Source organism: Plodia interpunctella, chromosome 14 (assembly GCF_027563975.2).
Source record: "Plodia interpunctella isolate USDA-ARS_2022_Savannah chromosome 14, ilPloInte3.2, whole genome shotgun sequence".
Lineage (NCBI taxonomy): Eukaryota > Metazoa > Arthropoda > Insecta > Lepidoptera > Pyralidae > Plodia > Plodia interpunctella.
Window position 1 is genome coordinate 4,540,991 of NC_071307.1, and position 18,027 is coordinate 4,559,017.

Here is an 18,027-nt window from a genome sequence, read left to right on the forward strand (position 1 = left end):
ATTCCAAATGGTAGGTACATTTTTCTGCAACTGGCAACCCTGAACATAAATTTGACATGTTTTGGTTTGATGCAATGTTGTTTGTAAAGTTGGTTGACATCTATATAAAAATTGATAAGAATAATTTGTGTATATTAAAAATAAGTAAGAAAAGGAAAATATAAAATGTTGGCTACAACGTTGGTAAGTTCATTTTGTTAGGTTTATATAGTATGCCTGCTAATAATTCATTGTGCTTTGGCTTTGTAGATATGCTTATTTTTAAGAGTTGGTTTTTAGGTTAAAATAATTAATCCAGGACCATTTTTAGACCAAATGCTCGAGAGCTTTATCAATATTTACTCGACAGAACAGCCAATATATACTTACAAGTGAGAGTAATGGTACAAGGGAAATCATATTGAACCATGAGGAGACAAAGTTAGTACCTACCTATTGTCTAAAACTTTGCTTTTTTAATTAGGTAGGTAAGTAAAGTATAGATTTTTTACTTACCCTAGGAACTCGCTGTCGCTATGGTTTGAAAAAGTTGCTTAACCTACAAGCAATTTTTTCAATGGTCAGTTATGGGATGGGTGACCAAAATTGTTTTTCAAGCTTGAAACCTGGGTCATAGCATGAACATGTTCCTTAAAATGCCCATGAATATTCCAATGCCCTGCACTGAAATGCGAAAATTGCTGATGATACTTTTTTATAATTTTAAAAGGAACTCACTATCACTAGATATGATGAGCCACCTCATAGAAGCAATCAATGTAAACAAAGATGACACAGCATTAAGAGCCATCATTCTAAGTGCCAAAGGAAATGTCTTTTCTGCAGGGCACAATTTAAAGGAATTGGTGAGTTAATTTATTTACATGTAATAGTCATCAAATTTCATACATGGATCCATTATGTAATCATTGTTCTTGAGCCCTGAATCTAGTCTAGTTGAAAATTTTCAGCAATCTTCTGCAGGTTTAGATCAACACAAGTTGGTGTTTCAAAAAGCCACTGAATTAATGAAGTCCATTTTACAAAGTCCTGTGCCAGTTATAGCCAAGGTAATTTGAATGTTTCTTGTGATACAAAGCAATATTTAATTTACATATTGCTCAGCTATTTTTAAAAATATTTAAATCCATAACATAACAATTAAATAATTAAATCCATAATTAAAGATTTGTTAATGTAGTAAATGTTTTTTAGGTAAATGGCTTTGCTGCAGCGGCAGGTTGCCAGTTAGCTGCTACTTGCGATATGATAATTTGTTCAGACACAAGCAAATTCTCTACACCTGGGTAAATAAAAATCCATTTTTAATATACTTTCTAGTTGGAAACTAAATTTGCACTTTGTGAAAATTCATATAAGATAAGCATAATGGATTTTATTATAATATTAATGTCATATCCATAATATCATATACGATTCACTAAATCCGAACGAACTTTAGGGTGTGACTGCTTTACACATAAAGAAATCCTTTTTTCAGTGCAAATTTTGGAATATTTTGTTCAACACCTGGAATAGCAATAGGACGGTGTATGCCTAAATCTCGAGCTACTTACATGCTTTTTACAGGTTTGGATAATTAATTATAGTTGATTTAATTATGATAGATATAAATTTCTATCTATATAATTTCTGTAAATTAAATACAAGTTACAATCTCAGGTATAAAATTGTATATAAGACTAGCTGATTCCCGGGCCTTCGCTCCCGTCGGAATTTCGGGATAAAAAGTACCCTATGTGTTATTCTAGGTTATTTTCTACCCGTGTACCAAATTTCATAACAATAAGTCCAGTAGATAAAACGTGAATAGGTAACAAACCTACTTTCGCGTTTATAATATTAGATGGGATATAGAAAAATATAACGTAGTAAGTTATATACATTTTGTAGACGTTCACAGGTTTTTGTTTTTAATTTAGTGTAGATTCATGCTGCCGCTATACGAAAAAGATACATCTGTTAAAAAAGATGTCAAGTGAATCTATTTTTCCTTATGGCGGCCGGCAGTATGTACTAAAATGTCAAGCCCCAAGGTTTCTGCTTCAGGTTCATAAATCATAAGAAAAAAAAAATTATCTACAGGTGAACCAATAACGGCGCAAGAAGCTTATGAAAGTGGTTTAGTCACAAAGGTAGTTCCCGTAGACCAACTAGAGAGCGAAGTCATTAATATCGTCGACAAAATCAAACTCAAAAGTCGCAGAGTCATCGCTATGGGAAAACAATTCTATTACAAACAAATCGAGTTGGATCTTCCGGGCGCGTATAAATTAGGCGAAGACATCATGGTAAAAAATATAAATATTGAAGATGGCCAAGAAGGAATACAAAGCTTTGTTGAAAAACGAAAAGCAAATTGGAGTCATAAATAAATTATTTAAAAATCAATTTAAATGTTTTTTTAAATTCTTACTGTTGCTGTGTCTCTATCGCCTAATTTTATTTTTATGTAAATTTATTCAATGCAGCACTAATACAAGATTCTTTTTCTACTGTTTTATTATATGTATGAATTGATAATGAGGTATTATTTTGAGAGTAATTTCCTGTCGAGAAATAAACGCAAATAAATAATATATCTATATATAAAGAATAGCACATAAACGTCTAGTATTAAGTGTAATCACTTTTGAACTATGAACCGAATTATAGTCTTATCAAGGTGTTTTGTAAATAAAAACGTTCAGTAATTATAGCTAACTTTTATTTGCCACTATCATTCCGCCAATGCATTTCCAAAGCATGAAATAATGAAACAGATATAAATGTATAATTACGTTATAATTAAATGTTTGGCCAATTGGACATTTTACACATTATGTACATCATATTCATTATATGTAATCTTACAAAGTAATTAAAGAGTCTACCAGATGGCTACTAATACCTGAATATAGTAATCACTTGACTGCTGCCATTTTTCACAAAGTGAAAATATGAAATTGAATCCAAAAGGAGACATTTAGCTTTATCAATCAGAACATAATATACCAATCTAACAGAGTCTTACATTTTACATATATATTTGGTTATACATTGACAGTGACAACTTCTCACTAATACAAAATGCATTTCTATTACACAATCTTTTTTAACTTATTCATAATTGAAAAACATTAGAGAAACGTGCTTAATATAGCTTCATTATTTAGTTGGCATCAAATTAATTTCAATTCAACAAAGAAGAATTATACTATATTCCAGTGATTATTTATTTTATGGTAAATATGTGTGAACTATTATTGTCACTATTAAAATATTCTTTTTCTGAAGATGAATAAGGAAATTACATTTTTAACTAATTATTAGTGTAATCACCTATTTCTATATTAGTTTATAAAGAAAAGAACTCATATATTCGTAACAATTGTTCATAGCATTACTTTTAGCAGGTAATTATATTTCAAGGGTTAAAATATCTAAAGGCTATGAACTTTGTAAATTTATTAGAAACATGCTGCAAATACTTGTGCTGTTTATTTTTAAATATCAGAAATGCATTACAATGCAATCAGTTTACAAAATACATGAATTACTATCACTCTATAAATAACACAGGACAGTATAAGTGAATTTAATATATTTAATGAATACAATAGTTAACCATTAACTAGATATAATGGGCCTGCACTTTTCAAAAGAAATATGGAATGAATAAAAAGTAAATAATAATTATCTTATAAATAAAAATAAATTTCAAACAAAAAACCCAAAATCTAATACTTATGCATTATGATCAACTTTCAAGTTATCTTATATATGGATGAAAATAGACCCTATCAACCTAATTAATATATAATTAAATATAAATTACTTAAGTTTCATAGTCTCTTGTCAACATCATGATGTTAGGAGTTGTTTTAGATGGGAATGTGACCTGTACGGATTCCCTGTGACCACCAACTATGACGCATCTCACTTCTTTGCTAGTTCATTTGAGAGCCAGTCAAGGCCCTCATAGAGACCTTGTCCTTGTGTTGCACATGTCGCCTGAATGTACCACTGAAAAAGAAACATGGTGTTTTGTTAATTAAAATTAAAAAATGATCACAGAAATACATATACTGTAATATATTGTGTATGAGTTTTTGTAAGAAATCAAATTAGGCTTGTTTGTTCTTTTTTTAGTGAAAGGGTCAATCATAATAATATTATGAATATTGCATAGTGTTATCCAATATGTCTAATTCACTATGATCAACTAAGTATTAAAGGATGAGTCAGACTATCGCAACAGAAGAAGCATTTACATCACTTTTTGAATGCTGAATGCACAATTGGTTTTTTTTATAGGAAAATTTTTATTTACACAATTTTCCATCTAATATAGGTTCACATATTTACAGTGGTACTTGAATTAACTGATAAAAATGCAGTCTTTCAAAATTTAGAGAATACTAAGATCACACATGAAGATGAGAGAGAGAAGCATTATATACTAAGGAGCAGTTTCATTAAAAACTTCTTACACGGCGGTTTCTCAGGTTGTTTAGGTTGAGAGCATTTGTAAGCTCAGCTGCAGTCATAGCATTTGGCATGTCTTGTTTGTTTGCAAATACCAGGATTACTGCTTCATTCAATTCATCTTCTTTTAGCTGAAAAAGAATAAAATTAATGTGAATTACAAAGTCTTTTTTCCCATTCACTTTGGCCGAGAAAATTTATATATGTTACACAAAATTCTCAGGAAATCTATAATAAATAGTCTAGGTTTATATAATTATAATACAACAAATTGTAGAAAGTGTATTGAAGATTAAAAGATGAAAAGAAGAACTGATTGCACAATGTAACTAATTAAGTACTGAATATTTTTCATCACAATGTATACAAAGCTATGTTATGAGACTATCCACAAATGAAATTTGGGAAGTAACTTAACCACTACAGAATAACAATAACGTTACCATATTTGCAAGTTCATTTTCAGCTTCTGCTATTCTCTTGGTATCACTGGAGTCTACGACAAAGATGAGTCCTTGCGTATTTTGGTAGTAATGGCGCCATAGTGGCCTGATCTTGTCTTGGCCGCCGACGTCCCACACCGTAAAGCTGATGTTTTTGTACTCCACAGTCTCAACGTTGAAGCCAATAGTCGGTATTGTGGTGACTATCTCACCTAGCTTTAACTTATATAGTATAGTGGTTTTACCAGCGGCGTCAAGCCCAACTGCAATTGAAGAATTATTTTAGAACAAATAGACACCAAAACCTACAAAAACATGAATAGAAAATACAATACAGAAGACAATAAATTCTACGCAATCCACCGATGAGCTGCCATGTTACTTACCCATAAGTATACGCATTTGTTTCTTTCCGAAGAGCCTTGTAAAGACACTAGATATTGTGAGACCCATTTTGTATTTATAGCACAAAACCAATACAACAAAATAATACTAGTACATAAGTAAATTTAGCAATAAAATATGCTCAAATGAAGACCGACAACCATACGTCGACGTTTCGTTTTTTCAACTATTTTTTAATCGGCTCAGCTAGTGATGAAGGCAAATGAAGTGTTTTTATTTTGAAAATGTTTCGGAACCTAAAAATAATGTGAAATGAAATTCAATGTATTGAGCACGTAGGTATTTAACTTTGAAACTAGAATTGCACAATAAATAAAGAATTACCGATATTTATAAGATTTTAGCCAAAAATTTGTTGGCGTTTACTTTACTGACGTGGAAACAAACAGAATGACAGTATATGGCTGTTTATTATTTACGTCATTGGAGTAATAAAATTTTATTATTTTGTTAGAGTAGAAAACAGAGCCTTATAAAAATTCCTTTATTATATAATCGAGTTAATCTTTTTACTGATGCATACACTACTCGGACTACATAAAAGATTGTCATGTGTGTAGGCACCTTAAAAATTATTTGTTATCTGTGGCCCTCAACATAACATAGAGCGACTTGCGAGCTTTTTTTGATCCATCCATCCAATAGAATTCTGATTAGAGTTTGCTGTCATGCGTCGTCATAGAAACGTTTTTATTTTAGAATAACTTTTCATTTTTTGGCCGGGATCGACATGGAGATTTATGAAGGTAAGTTTAGTGTAATATAATTTTGCTTAACATTCATTATTTTCTTTGTAAAATACTCCCATTGTACGCGCCATTATTTAAAAAGAGTTAGAAAACAAAACATGTTTTCTTGCATTAAAGTTCCTTGAAGAAGGACTTTACGAAGATCTGTGATGTACTAATACTAAATGATCAGTCGTTTAGTCTTATATGCTAACTATAAAACCTGGATTCGATACTGACATCACAGATTTTAGGTAAAATATAAATTTTCAATACATAGGTACTTTATTTACCTAGAACCTAGCAGATTCATGATGTTATTTTAAATATGTATAATTTTAGCTATTGTCCTGTCTATGTTACTCAGGTACTACCTGGCTTATTTGGCTAGCTTATTTAGGTATTCTTCAATATTAGACAATCTAGCTTTAGCTAATTTTTACAAAACATCAAGTTTTTTATACCTTTTGCAGACCTATATTCAGTGCCGGTGCGGTTAGTGCTATAGTGCGGTTTTAGAGAGCTAAAACCGGCTCTGAAACTCTGTAGAAATTTCTACAGAGTCACCTAAAGTTTGTAATTTTAGGGCCTAAAAAATCTCTTTCACAAACCTGCCTGCGGCACTCCCCGTGCCCTAAACCCTGGGCGGATCGGTCGCTCAATTATATTCCCATTTAATACAAAAATATTCCTAATTGAATTAAAATTGAAACTTTCTAAAAGTCAAAGTTGAAGACCAGGTTACGACCTGGTCTAAAGTCCAGGTCAAAATGTAGCTATAACTTACCATAAGTTGATGCTTAGGTGCTCAGTAAATTAAATAGGTAGGTACCTAGTTCTAGTAGGTAGGTCCATACTTACAATCAAATCCCGATATCTGGATTTGTATACGCGACTTGAATAACAAAACAATAGACCATACACGTAAATAAAGCTCAATGCAGTATAGCAAAGGGAAGCAAATATGGTGCTTGCTCTTTGCATTATGTACTATAGTTATATACTATAGTCCTTGTTGCTAGTCAATGTTTTATCGCTGTGTCTATGGGTTGTAAATATGCAATGGCGCGCAATAGATTGCGTCATGGAGTTGAAGGTGGTTCGAGATCGCGATAATAGAACAAACACGCGATTCTCGCCTATTAAGGACCTACTATTAAGGGCTAATGTTAAGGACTACTATTAGCTATTGAGGAGACTAAGCACACAATGGCCTTTCAATTTTAGTTCCATTTTATAAAATCTAAAACATTAGCCTAGTTTTGCTAAGACAGTTGCTAATAAATATTGGATTCTAGGAAAGATATAAATGTTATAAGCATGTTATAAGGAATTAAATGCCTAGTCCAACGAACACAAATGCTGCTGAGTACTTACCCTGCACCTTATAATATCTTTTCGAAGTACCTAAGAGTTTAAGTTATTAATCTTCAACTGGCAGCTGGCGACGGTCATTTTCCTGTTTCTCAAGAATTGTCGAGACAAAGAAATCTTTATGCAACCTTAAAATATTATCACCTCATACGGTATATTGAATAGAATATGCATGAAACAGTATTAGACTTGTTTTATAAAGGGAACGCCTTGATTCAGATCTATCCTTTCGTGTAAGCAAACTGGGACAAAACCAATAAAAAAGTAAAATTTTTGCTCATGTCTAGATGTTGCTCATGTTGTTTAAACCCATGCCTCAGCATTATAAATTAAAATTGATGAAGACTGTAAAACTCTTAGTTCTGACTACGCTAACGGTAGCACCATTAGCGTAGTCAGAAAAAAATAAGAAAGCTGTCCTTCTCCTTGTCCCTCCCTTACCTAGCCCTATATTGGATGGGATCGACGTACAAAGTACGCCTTCCACCACTGCCTAACTGCCTATTTTCTGTCATACAATTCTTACACACTCTGTTTCAATTTTAATCTCCATCCATCCACATTTTTACGTCCATCACTTAACTTCCTTAATAATTTATTTACTACCAGAACAATTTCGCAGCTGACGTATGTAAAATGATGATGATAAGGTTTTGATTGGGTATTAATAAAGAATTGAAGCAGTTAAAGTTATAGGTAACAACCTGAAGGTTTTATCAATAGAGCAGTAACTAAGTATTAAGAAGCAATTAATAGCGGTAAGCAATAACCCGTCGAGATACTCGTAGATCCGTTACTTAATTTCTTGCTCGTGTTCTGCTTGAAAACAACAAAAACCGAGACGATGTGCGGTCGATCATATGAGAAGATTGAAGTTTTTATCTTACCCGTCGCTTTTCCATAAAAATATCTTGTATTCATGTATTCACTTGAAGATTCGCTTTTTTTTTGCTGTAAAAAAATTTAAAACCTATAGAGACATTAATATGATGAAAATTTTAAGTTTATCAAAGAATATTTCAATTTCAAACGCAAATTAATATAAAATATGAAACGAATCGTAAAATTGTTATTTATGATTACCGAAAATCGTTTCGTGGGAAACTTTTCTAACTGAACGAAATGTTATCGAAGTTCTTATTGCTGATTACGTAAATTAAAGCCTACTCTGATTATCAAATTCAAAGAAAAGTGCTTTTTATTGATACAATAACGTTAAATCCGTAACTTTTTGTATCGAATGAAACTTGTAAAAGACGCTAAGTATTGAGAACTATACATATTGTTGTGGCTTTTCTTTAAACCCCCAATAAAAGATGTGATAGCAATAAAATACTAATGAACGAGCCACGACGTTCTTTATCCAAGCAAGTCATGCATCGTTTAAGTAGATGTCTATCCTCATTTATGGAACACTTGGTAGGTCGTTGTGAGCGCTGCATTCTAAACGTTTCTTACAGATGTTATCGTCGCATAAATGCCTGAATGTCATTCCATTTTCAACAGCAGTCGCCAAAATTGAAATAAAAAGATAAATCCACACATTACATTGGAAACTCTCTACTCTTTTATTTACACGAAGTACAGCAATATTCTTAACTCGGCACCGCCTATGGAATCGCGAAGTATTTATCTAAACACCAATGAAAGAAAATTGTGCAAGGTGTTTAACTTTTTGGTATTGTGTTCATCACAAAATTTTACATAAGGCTTCCTTGAATCCGACGACCTCGGTGGCGCAGTGGTAAAGAGCTTGCCTCTGAACCGAGAGGTCCCGGATTCGATCCCCGGTCGGGTCATGATGATCTTGAAAATGATCATATTCTTAATGGCCCGGGTCTTGGATGTTTATCTATATATGTATTTGTTATAAAATAGAGTATCGTTGAGTTATTGTCTCATAACACAAGTCTCGAACTTACTTTGGGGCTAGCTCAATCTGTGTGATTTGTCCTAATATATTTATTTATTTTATAATAAAATATCACTATTACCAATCTTCATTGTCGTCTTTATAATTACTTTTGCTTGTCTTACAAATCTCCCAATCATATTGTACTCTGTTTATCATAGATCTAATATCTTGTCGATATTAACACGCTTATTTTCGTAATGCAACCGATAACATTTTGCTTGTCATACTAAAGCCGTAAACTTTCAATTTGCTTTCATATTTTGGCAATGTTCTTTAGTATCTCGCTTCGCTATTGTAAACAACGTCATTTTAATAGACAGTATCTAAAGCTTTTTATTCGATATCTGGAGTCTGTGACTCTCTTAAAGACACTATTAGAAGTTCTACGTTTCAATAGGCTAACATTTTAGCAACCTCACCTGAGCTGAAAGGATCATTTCATTTTGTGAAAGCCGTCGTTATCGATTAATGAGTATTTTCAACTCGCGGTACTTGTCAATTATTGTCAGATATGTAACCCGTCGTGATCGTGCATTGCATGTACCTATAATGCTAAATGATTCTACAAATCTTTTTAACTTCGCCGCATATGTTTCCATTTTATTACAATGGAATCACTACTATTAGGCTATAAAGCTATTAGGTATAATTACATAGGTAAGTACTAAAATATTTTGGGTTTTCCGGCAAAAGCTTAGCAAATCTTGATCGTAATATCCGAGAGATCCAAGAGAACTTATATGTATCTAAACACATTTTTTATTTTTACATACTTTTTACTCTAACTAAAGTTACTCGTATTATTCCAGTATATCAAACTTGTCGTGTTGGAGTTAATAAAATAACCATACGGTCATCAAATATTTCGTGTGTAGGATCAAAATGTCGCCCACACTCGCTAAGTTGTTTCAAATCAAACGCATTTTAATCGTGGTCATCGTTATTCTCATCGTAAATACCACGTACTTTGGGCAGATATGTAGGTGCTGGTCGAAGGAATGCAACTTTTGTAAGAGCGGAAGTTTGTTACAGAAATCTTCGATTTTATTTAAATGTAAGTAATTCGCTTTTAGTTGATTAACATTTTCTTTACCTAAGGTTCAGTGCCGTAACAAATAAATTTCCTACTAGTTGAACTACCTAGTTTTTAATACTGTCTCCTGTCTAGACATTGATTTTTCTGTATGAGAAATACTAGACACTGATCTGAATGGGAGGGAAGTATACTTAGCTGTTGAATTAAATCCTTGACCAAAGTCAAATATCTAAAGAGAATATCTTTAGTTGTTAAAATATCTATAAAATTTAGAGAAGTTATTTAAATATCTGCGTCTATGATCTGGTTTGCGGCAAACCCGTTTTAAAAATATCACAATTTAGATATAATGTACAAGTTTAGTATTTCAAGTATCTTAATTAGTAGAGAGCATGTAGAGAGGTACAAATTTACTTCGAAAAAAAATTTCAATGGTAAAGAATTTGCAATGTAAGCCTATTTGAGTAATGTTTTGCTCTCTGTGACCCAGAAAATTTACTTTTATGTGTTTGTTCGTTCTTGGACTTCAATTGTAATAAGTCCTTATGAAATATTGAACTCTATCGTTGTTGTAGAAGCAACGTCTGTTTATTAACGATAGCAATTTATCCTTGTTTTCTAATTGAAAGAGCATTGACATTTCTATTTGTTGCGTATGTATGTTTTATTGTCATTTAATTTATCACAAACCACAAATTGATTTTACTAACCATACTCGCAGTCCGATGAAAAGGTTAATCAACTTCTTATTAGTTTTAATTCACTTTTTCTTCTTGTATTATTTTCTAATCTTTGCTTACGATCCCATTTATGTTTGCTCCAAATCTGTTAACCATTACTTTTTAATTTACATCTAAACTAAGTGATGATTATGATCGATTTCTATTTTGCACAGGGAAAAGCAGGCACATTGAATTAATCTTACATCTCATAAAAAGTATCTGTAATAAAATTGCGTAATTACGCAAAATGTGCCGACCTACTTACGTAAATAGACCGAGCCATAACATTAGCGATCAATAGGAAATTGGGATCATCAATCATGTGGCTGTGTATCGGTGTACAGTACGAACGAGTGCGCTTTCCATTGAAATGATTTATGCATTAAGTAATATGTTTGCATTCGGTAAAATTTCTTTAAATGTAGCCTCTGACATCTCGTTCTTTTTACACGAGAGTCAAAAAATGCAGCGCTGTGTTACAAAAACAAATACTGACCATTCAAATATTTCAATAATATAGCTATAGCTGGATCTAAATATGAATCTGTGATACAATGATGGTCGAATCACGTCAGGTAATCTGCATAAATACTACTTGAAACTTATTACTAAAACTGATAGATCATTACACTAATTTGTCTTTGTCAGTTTGTCTGTACAACTGTTCACAGGAAAAAATCCTTCAAGAATATCGTAGTCACATTTACATAAAAACAATGTGTTTAAATGAGGTTTTTCTTTATCTTACGTAAATGTTTAACTTCTTTTACTAAAATCTGTCGTTGTCATTACATATAAGTTATGAATCTAATTTAAAAAGGTTTTTTATTTTAGGATTTGGAAAATAGTTTCTTCGTAGTTCTATTCTCGCATAAAAATCTGACAGGAATAGAAGAACAGGGTACGAGTACGATGACAAAAAGTTCGTCCTTAACTAACTGGTTGTGAAATATTACTGTATTTATATGCTCAATTTTTATAATCGTGCGCCGAACCTTGAAGGTTTATCGACCACCCACGTCCACTTCATCACGTATGCTTGGCACCTGTTGCTTTTGATAACGAGTGTTATGGTATATGAGGCTTTATTTTAATACACGTGACAATAGTTTTTAATAATTTCCATTTTTTCCACCAATGGGACACAAAACAGGCTTTTAAAAAATCCAAACTTTAAAAAATGTACTCCATTTTTTGTGTATCCATCCACCCATCCAAAAATAAACTAATATCACGCGTTTGCTATGCTTTATTTGTATTCTGTACTCTATGTATCATTGTATTACAGATTTTTCATAACATTGCACTGCCACATTTTTCTTCGCTTAATTGTGTAGATTCATCTTTGAAAATTTAATTTCGTACTTATAGTACCTATTACATTATGAAAAGAAAGTACGACGGAGGGATTTTTGTACGGTTTTCACCAATAGATAGTGGATTCCTGAGGATAGTTTCGTTTCGATATATCATTTATTATGATTTAACCCGAGGAAAGCCAGGACGGGCCTCATGTATGGTAAAATTATAATAATAACATTAATATACATATTGATAAGCATTTCATACCCTAAGAATTGTCAAACGTTGTCTTGCATAAAATATTCTTGATCATATCTCTTTCTTATAAATCGTGAATGGTCAATAAAGACTTGCACGACAGCCACTGATCAATCACCGTAACATTTTAATTAAAGACAGTTATTCACCGTCCGAGGTTTATGTTTAACTGCTGGCATCAATTTACTGGGAAAAATGCTCTCGCTCACTCCAATAATGACACCTTTGGCTGATACATATGCATTATGGAAATCAAATCTACACGATATAGCTATTACATCGATGACACTGCTTATCACGTTTACCGTAGGCTTATAAATAATAGCTGCCTTACGTATTCAGTCCAGTCCAGCATTTGCTGTTAAATGTAAACTAGTATCAATGAAATTGATGTAAAAGTTCGCAACGGCAATGCCCCTTTCGGAGAACTACAGATATGTGCGATTGTATAATCTGTAGGTATGCCCCCGATGTCACGAAAGAAACTAGCAAAAAGTGCAATACGATCATTTTTGGCTTTTCATTTCGAAATTATCTGACATCGATATGTTTTTATTTACACGTTCATTAAAAGGCAGCTCATGAGTAATATCTTCCCCTGTCTTTATTTGCATTGTATTTTTGTTTTCTGTTGCATAATGTCCGATATCTGAGCTTGATTTGGCTGCGACGGGTTCTTTGTGAAACCAGTCTATTGTTTCAATCGTTTGGACTTCATTCTGGTAGATGGTCGTGTGACTCGGTTACGTCAGTTCCTCATTATTGTCAATAATGGGTCATAAACTCGACTGGTTTTGAGTTTTGTCGAGTTGTCACGTTATTCAGCTTTCGTTACTTGATTTCTACTTACCAATTCTAAGTTATGCCCAAGGTTCGTGCTTCTATTGTATACTACAATAAGACCGTTGGCTGTTGGCATATGTAATTGACAATCATAGCAGCTTTATTTGTTCACTAAACATGCTATATCGTTGATATAAATACATAATGTTCCGAGTATCAAATAATGTATTGCATTATAATGATAGAAGATCAAATCAAATTCCGTACCAACAAAAAAATACTTCGTCATTATATTCTGTGAAAGTTAACCAAGTTGAATAGACCAAACATTCTCAAGATTGCTGTAATGATCCCACCGTATTATGTCCTCAAACCATCACTATTGATCTCGTGTCCAGGTTGTCACGCGTATTAAATTCAAGTATGCTCTCTTCTGTGTGACGTGTGGTCATGTCGCAATTAAAATGCAATATATATGCAAATATTTACATACCTATATTATTGACTAGGCGAAGTATATCAACACACTAGTAGTTTGTAGCTTTGGTAAATATAATATAATTTAGAATATGACGTGAAAAAGTGCCTGTGAAGGCCTAATTTCTGAATAAATGATTTTTTATTTCAGTTTGACTTTGAGTTCAGTTAAATCTTAAAATATTTTGGTATAACAGAAACATAAATTCATTGTTCCTTATGATACAACAGTACTTGAAAAGTGACGGAAGCTATTTTGAAATGCATACTAATTAAAAAGTAGGAAATATTTTCTTTCAAAGACGTAGACAGACACTAGTTCTCAGCATTACGCATTATTCTCTGTCAATACTTAAATCACATAGGTATAAACATCTTAAACAAACACGACATCCACACATGGCTAAATAGAGCTAAAACACAAGATTATTCAAAGTACAAGGTTCAAAACCAAACGATATAGAAACATATGGATTGTAAAACCTAGTCTATATTTTGTTGATCATAATGATCATATTCTCCTCATACGAGTTCCCCTGATAGCGTTTTTGTCACGTGTTAATGCATTGTCCGACAGTTGCTAGGTTCATCTGTGCAGCCAAGTCTGTTCGAACGGTGTGTTTCGCGCCATTGCCCTCAAAGCTGCATATTGTATCATGTATCAGCAATCTCCACACTCTCATATGAGGGTTTACCGACCTTTGTCTCAATGGATTCTTTATGTAGAAACTTGTAATGAATATATATATTTCAAATGTGAGCTAATTAGGTCAACTGTCTCGCCTGCTAGTAAAAGTAATTTCTTTACATGAATTGTCAATCATTTTAATAACAGAAGTAAGGTAATAAAATAGGTAAGTAGACTATTACGAAGTTTCATATTATTATTATTGGGTAACGTTTCAGTTGTAAGTATCTACTAAGATCACAAGAGCATGCATTGATAAGTGGCTTCCGAAAAACAATAAATACAATAAAAGATGTACCACCATCAATCTTGTTCGTTAATTTTTCACACGTGTAGATGTAGAACTGCAGAGTTGTTAAGTGTAGGCCATTACGGAGAATATGACGAAAGTGGCACTCCCCCACGGTCGCCGGCAAATACAAACTTGAATATTTCTAAACAAATTACACGCCACAGCTTTGTTTTACAACACACGCGTCCTGAGAACAAGAAAAATGCAATTTCGAGGCATTTTGTTGGTGTATGCAATCAACTGATTAGAATGTTATATTGTCATTGCGATTTATTATAGCCATAGCAAACTCCTGTAAATATATTAAAATCATGAGAGATCCACCTATAAAGGAAATATTTATCTTAAAAGATAAAACTCTCATCACTAAACAGAAAGACTGTTTCCGTTAGTAGGAAAATTAAGTTTAAATTAGTGACTAATATAGGAACTATTATACCTACTTACTTATGTTTATTTGCTCGAAAATTTGATTAATTTTAAATGTTATAAGCATTTGAATGCTCGAAAATGAATAGAGTGCACATGAATTCTTTTAGTTTTTGCCACTCTTGGTCCTGCTCTCTCTCAGGTATAATTGCATTATTTATTTCCGTCACACCACACCCTTGTGATTTATGCCTGGTGCAGTCCATTCTCCCCATCGGTCGCTTCCCGAAAGTGCCATTCGTTAAAATTCCATGTTTAAAAGGAGGCAGCGGATGCGTTGTCTCCGGTGTTGTCACCACTGGGCCATTGAAAGTGTTTTAACAAACTTTATGACTCGATTCCATTTCACCGGTTGATTTGGTTTCGAAGCTCGACGGAAACGGGACTCTGTTAACGGAAGAGGGATCTGACAATTTTTGTATCGATATTGTTGCCGGTCAGTCCCTTTATGATCGTAGGTTGCGCGTGCGCCGTTGCTTGGTTAGTTGCGTTCCAAGTACCACCAAGAATAGCCGTCGAATCGATGGCTCCCGCCTAAAATATTTACTATCTACGTCCGTAAATCGCTCATAAACGGAGGGCGAGTTGTGTAATCTTTATCGGAGAAGTCCTTTGATTCTACGCCTGTCGTGTTTAACGTATCACATAACAGCAAATATTTGAGTCTCAGTATTCTTTACGATCGATAGCAACATAGTCGTGCGTATGCGTAGTCTTGTGCTCTCGTATAATTCTGTATCCTTATCAGTTGTGTCCCGGCATACGATAAAAGTTGATAAAAGAAGGTGAATAATAAATATATATAAGCTATAGATAGGTTGTCACGTTTTGTGACATTAGTAGTGTGAACGAGTGTTCGTTCATAAGTTGAAAGTTTATTGGATCATTGAAAGGTGTGTGCGTATGGGTGATGCGCCTGCGGTCGTGCAAGTGTTGCGTCGGACCTATTTTCGTAGTACGGAAATAAGAGCGGCAAAAGGAGCAAAAAGCTTACGGCTGCATGAAAAACTTGAGGACGCATTGCCGTGTGTATTTCTGTCTGTTGTGGACCGATGCGTGCAGTGTGTGACGAGTGCGTGTGTTCCGCGGCAAAATGAAGAAGAGGACCATCTCCAAACTGAAGTCTATATTCGGCTCCAAAAAAAGTAAGTGGTTCTTGTTTATCAATAATGTTGTTATTGTTCCATCTAGACTATACCAATCTGTCTTTTCGAAGGGACTAATTTATTCGTGTTCTTGTTTGTTCTTATTTTCTAACATGCAAAATTAAAATTTCCGAACTTTACTTTTTACATAGATGTTCACAAAATTTTTACAGATCAATTTTAAAGGAAGACTTCTTGTGGCTGGAGGAAAGTCTACAAACAAAACTCAATTAAATATCAATGATAGGCGTGGTTGGCGTTTTGTTTGTGTTCATCCATAATGTATCATTAATTTCTATTTACTCTACTTCTCAGATTTTGAAGAGAGTTTCCAGTAATTTCTGTTCGTTATTATTCTCCGATACTAATTGCACAGTCGAATTACTTACGGTCTGCCTCTTTTTATGAATAAATATCCAGCGATGGTCGCGTTTCTTCACGCGAGCAGATGTGATGTAGCGGAATTTTTTATTGAATAGAATGCATCCCTAGTCAGTAGTCATACGTAGACAGCTGCTCTCGAGTTTATAAAGCACGATCCCGATGTAAAGATTTTTAAAAGGGCCCATAAATTCTCAAGGGGTGCGGCGTAGCTTGTAACTTTTAACAGCTGGTAGGTACTTACTTAACAAGGGAGAATGTAAATTATCGTAAAATCTGTGTATGATTTAAAAATAATAATTAACATCATCACTTTCTATTTATTCGATAGTACTACATAGTAGTACATTCTTTATGAGTACATCAATCATGAACATCTATAAATCAATGATACCAAAATACGATGATTACGTGTAATTCGTGGTCCGCTATTAGAACTTGCTTATTCATGTCAAAGGTAGTCATTTCTAAAGCTAAGATAAATTGTATGTTGATTTTTGTATTGTTAAAATCTTTAAGCATGTAATAGGTATAAGTTATAGGAAATTTATATTTTTTTAAAAGGTTACATGTTGCAAATCACAAATCGCAACTGATCGTCGTTTATGTTATGATTCACAATTGTCAACTGATTGTGAACATTAAATCTTGAGAGAATTGTAATATAAATAACTACAAACGAATTTTAGTTCTGTACTAATACATAATCAGAATATTTTTATGGGGTTCTTGAAATATAATCCAAACATCGTTAACAATCAATTTATCCTAAGTTTAACCTTGTATATTAGTTGTATGGGCTCTTACTAAGGTAATTTATGCAAAAAAGTATCCAATAACATATGCCGCCATATACATAATTTATGAAGCTAAGTAAGAATCAGTTGTTAGAAGATGTATTAGACGAAGTATTCGTCGTCGATATAACAGAAACAGCCGAGCTCGGAGATCGTATTCACGCGTAAGCAGAGTTAGAAACGTCGCTGATAAGCACGTGGTGAACAGTACAATACTGGACAGAAAGCATAGTAACGTATTGTATGAGTTCAGTGTCCAAGATATCGCTCTTAGTGTTGCATGTTCCATTCGTGAGCCAAGTTACAGTCGCGAGCCAAGTTACAGTCGTGAAAATGCCTTGCGGTATTCCTATCAGTTTTCGTCGCAAAAAAGGTGAGATTCGAA

General features: G+C 33.2%; 3 protein-coding genes across 15 annotated transcripts in view; 2 read left to right on the forward strand and 1 right to left on the reverse strand.

Moving 5' to 3' along the window:
* The first annotated feature begins 33 nt into the window (after positions 1-33).
* Positions 34-2,696, forward strand: LOC128675237 (uncharacterized protein). Of its 4 annotated transcripts, none has more exons than XM_053754524.2 (7): positions 34-183; positions 311-420; positions 710-845; positions 951-1,049; positions 1,195-1,286; positions 1,481-1,569; positions 2,086-2,696. In XM_053754524.2, the coding sequence occupies exons 1-7, from the start codon at positions 166-168 to the stop codon at positions 2,373-2,375; spliced, it is 834 nt and encodes a 277-aa protein (XP_053610499.1). In that variant the 5' UTR covers positions 34-165; the 3' UTR covers positions 2,376-2,696. The 4 variants fall into 4 exon arrangements, with proteins under 4 accessions (XP_053610499.1, XP_053610500.1, XP_053610503.1 ...); XM_053754525.2 differs by having other exon boundaries at positions 36-183; positions 727-845; XM_053754526.2 differs by having other exon boundaries at positions 84-183; positions 299-467.
* On the reverse strand, positions 2,691-5,807 carry Arf4 (ADP ribosylation factor 4). Its single transcript, XM_053754529.1, has 5 exons — positions 5,640-5,807; positions 5,297-5,551; positions 4,911-5,173; positions 4,473-4,598; positions 2,691-4,005 (listed from the first exon to the last, which is right to left on the reverse strand). Exons 2-5 carry the CDS (start codon positions 5,361-5,363, stop codon positions 3,919-3,921), a joined length of 543 nt encoding a protein of 180 aa, XP_053610504.1. The 5' UTR covers positions 5,364-5,551; positions 5,640-5,807; the 3' UTR covers positions 2,691-3,918.
* An 88-nt stretch (positions 5,808-5,895) lies between these two features.
* LOC128675231 (zinc finger C2HC domain-containing protein 1A-like) overlaps positions 5,896-18,027 on the forward strand; it is a 32,935-nt gene continuing 20,803 nt past the window's right edge. For 5 of the 10 annotated variants that reach the window (XM_053754509.1, XM_053754510.1, XM_053754512.1 and 2 more), the window contains exon 1: positions 17,789-18,015. In XM_053754509.1, the coding sequence (XP_053610484.1) occupies positions 17,886-18,015 (130 nt within the window). In that variant the 5' untranslated portion in view covers positions 17,789-17,885. Of the gene's footprint in view, positions 6,062-15,795; positions 16,465-17,788; positions 18,016-18,027 lie in introns of those variants that run through there. The other 5 variants (XM_053754518.1, XM_053754517.1, XM_053754515.1 and 2 more) reach the window with 4 other exon arrangements.

Excerpts from the sequence above, each read along its gene's own strand:
- LOC128675237 (XM_053754524.2), top strand. Across the intron at positions 1,050-1,194 it reads CTGTGCCAGTTATAGCCAAG|GTAAATGGCTTTGCTGCAGC; the intron begins GTAATTTGAATG and ends AATGTTTTTTAG. Across the intron at positions 1,570-2,085 it reads TACTTACATGCTTTTTACAG|GTGAACCAATAACGGCGCAA; the intron begins GTTTGGATAATT and ends AATTATCTACAG.
- Arf4 (XM_053754529.1), bottom strand. The coding sequence starts at position 5,363 with ATGGGTCTCACAATATCTAGTGTCTTTACAAGGCTCTTCGGAAAGAAA. Across the intron at positions 5,174-5,296 it reads ACAAATGCGTATACTTATGG|TTGGGCTTGACGCCGCTGGT; the intron begins GTAAGTAACATG and ends CTTCAATTGCAG. Across the intron at positions 4,006-4,472 it reads ACAACCTGAGAAACCGCCGT|TGGTACATTCAGGCGACATG; the intron begins GTAAGAAGTTTT and ends TTTCTTTTTCAG.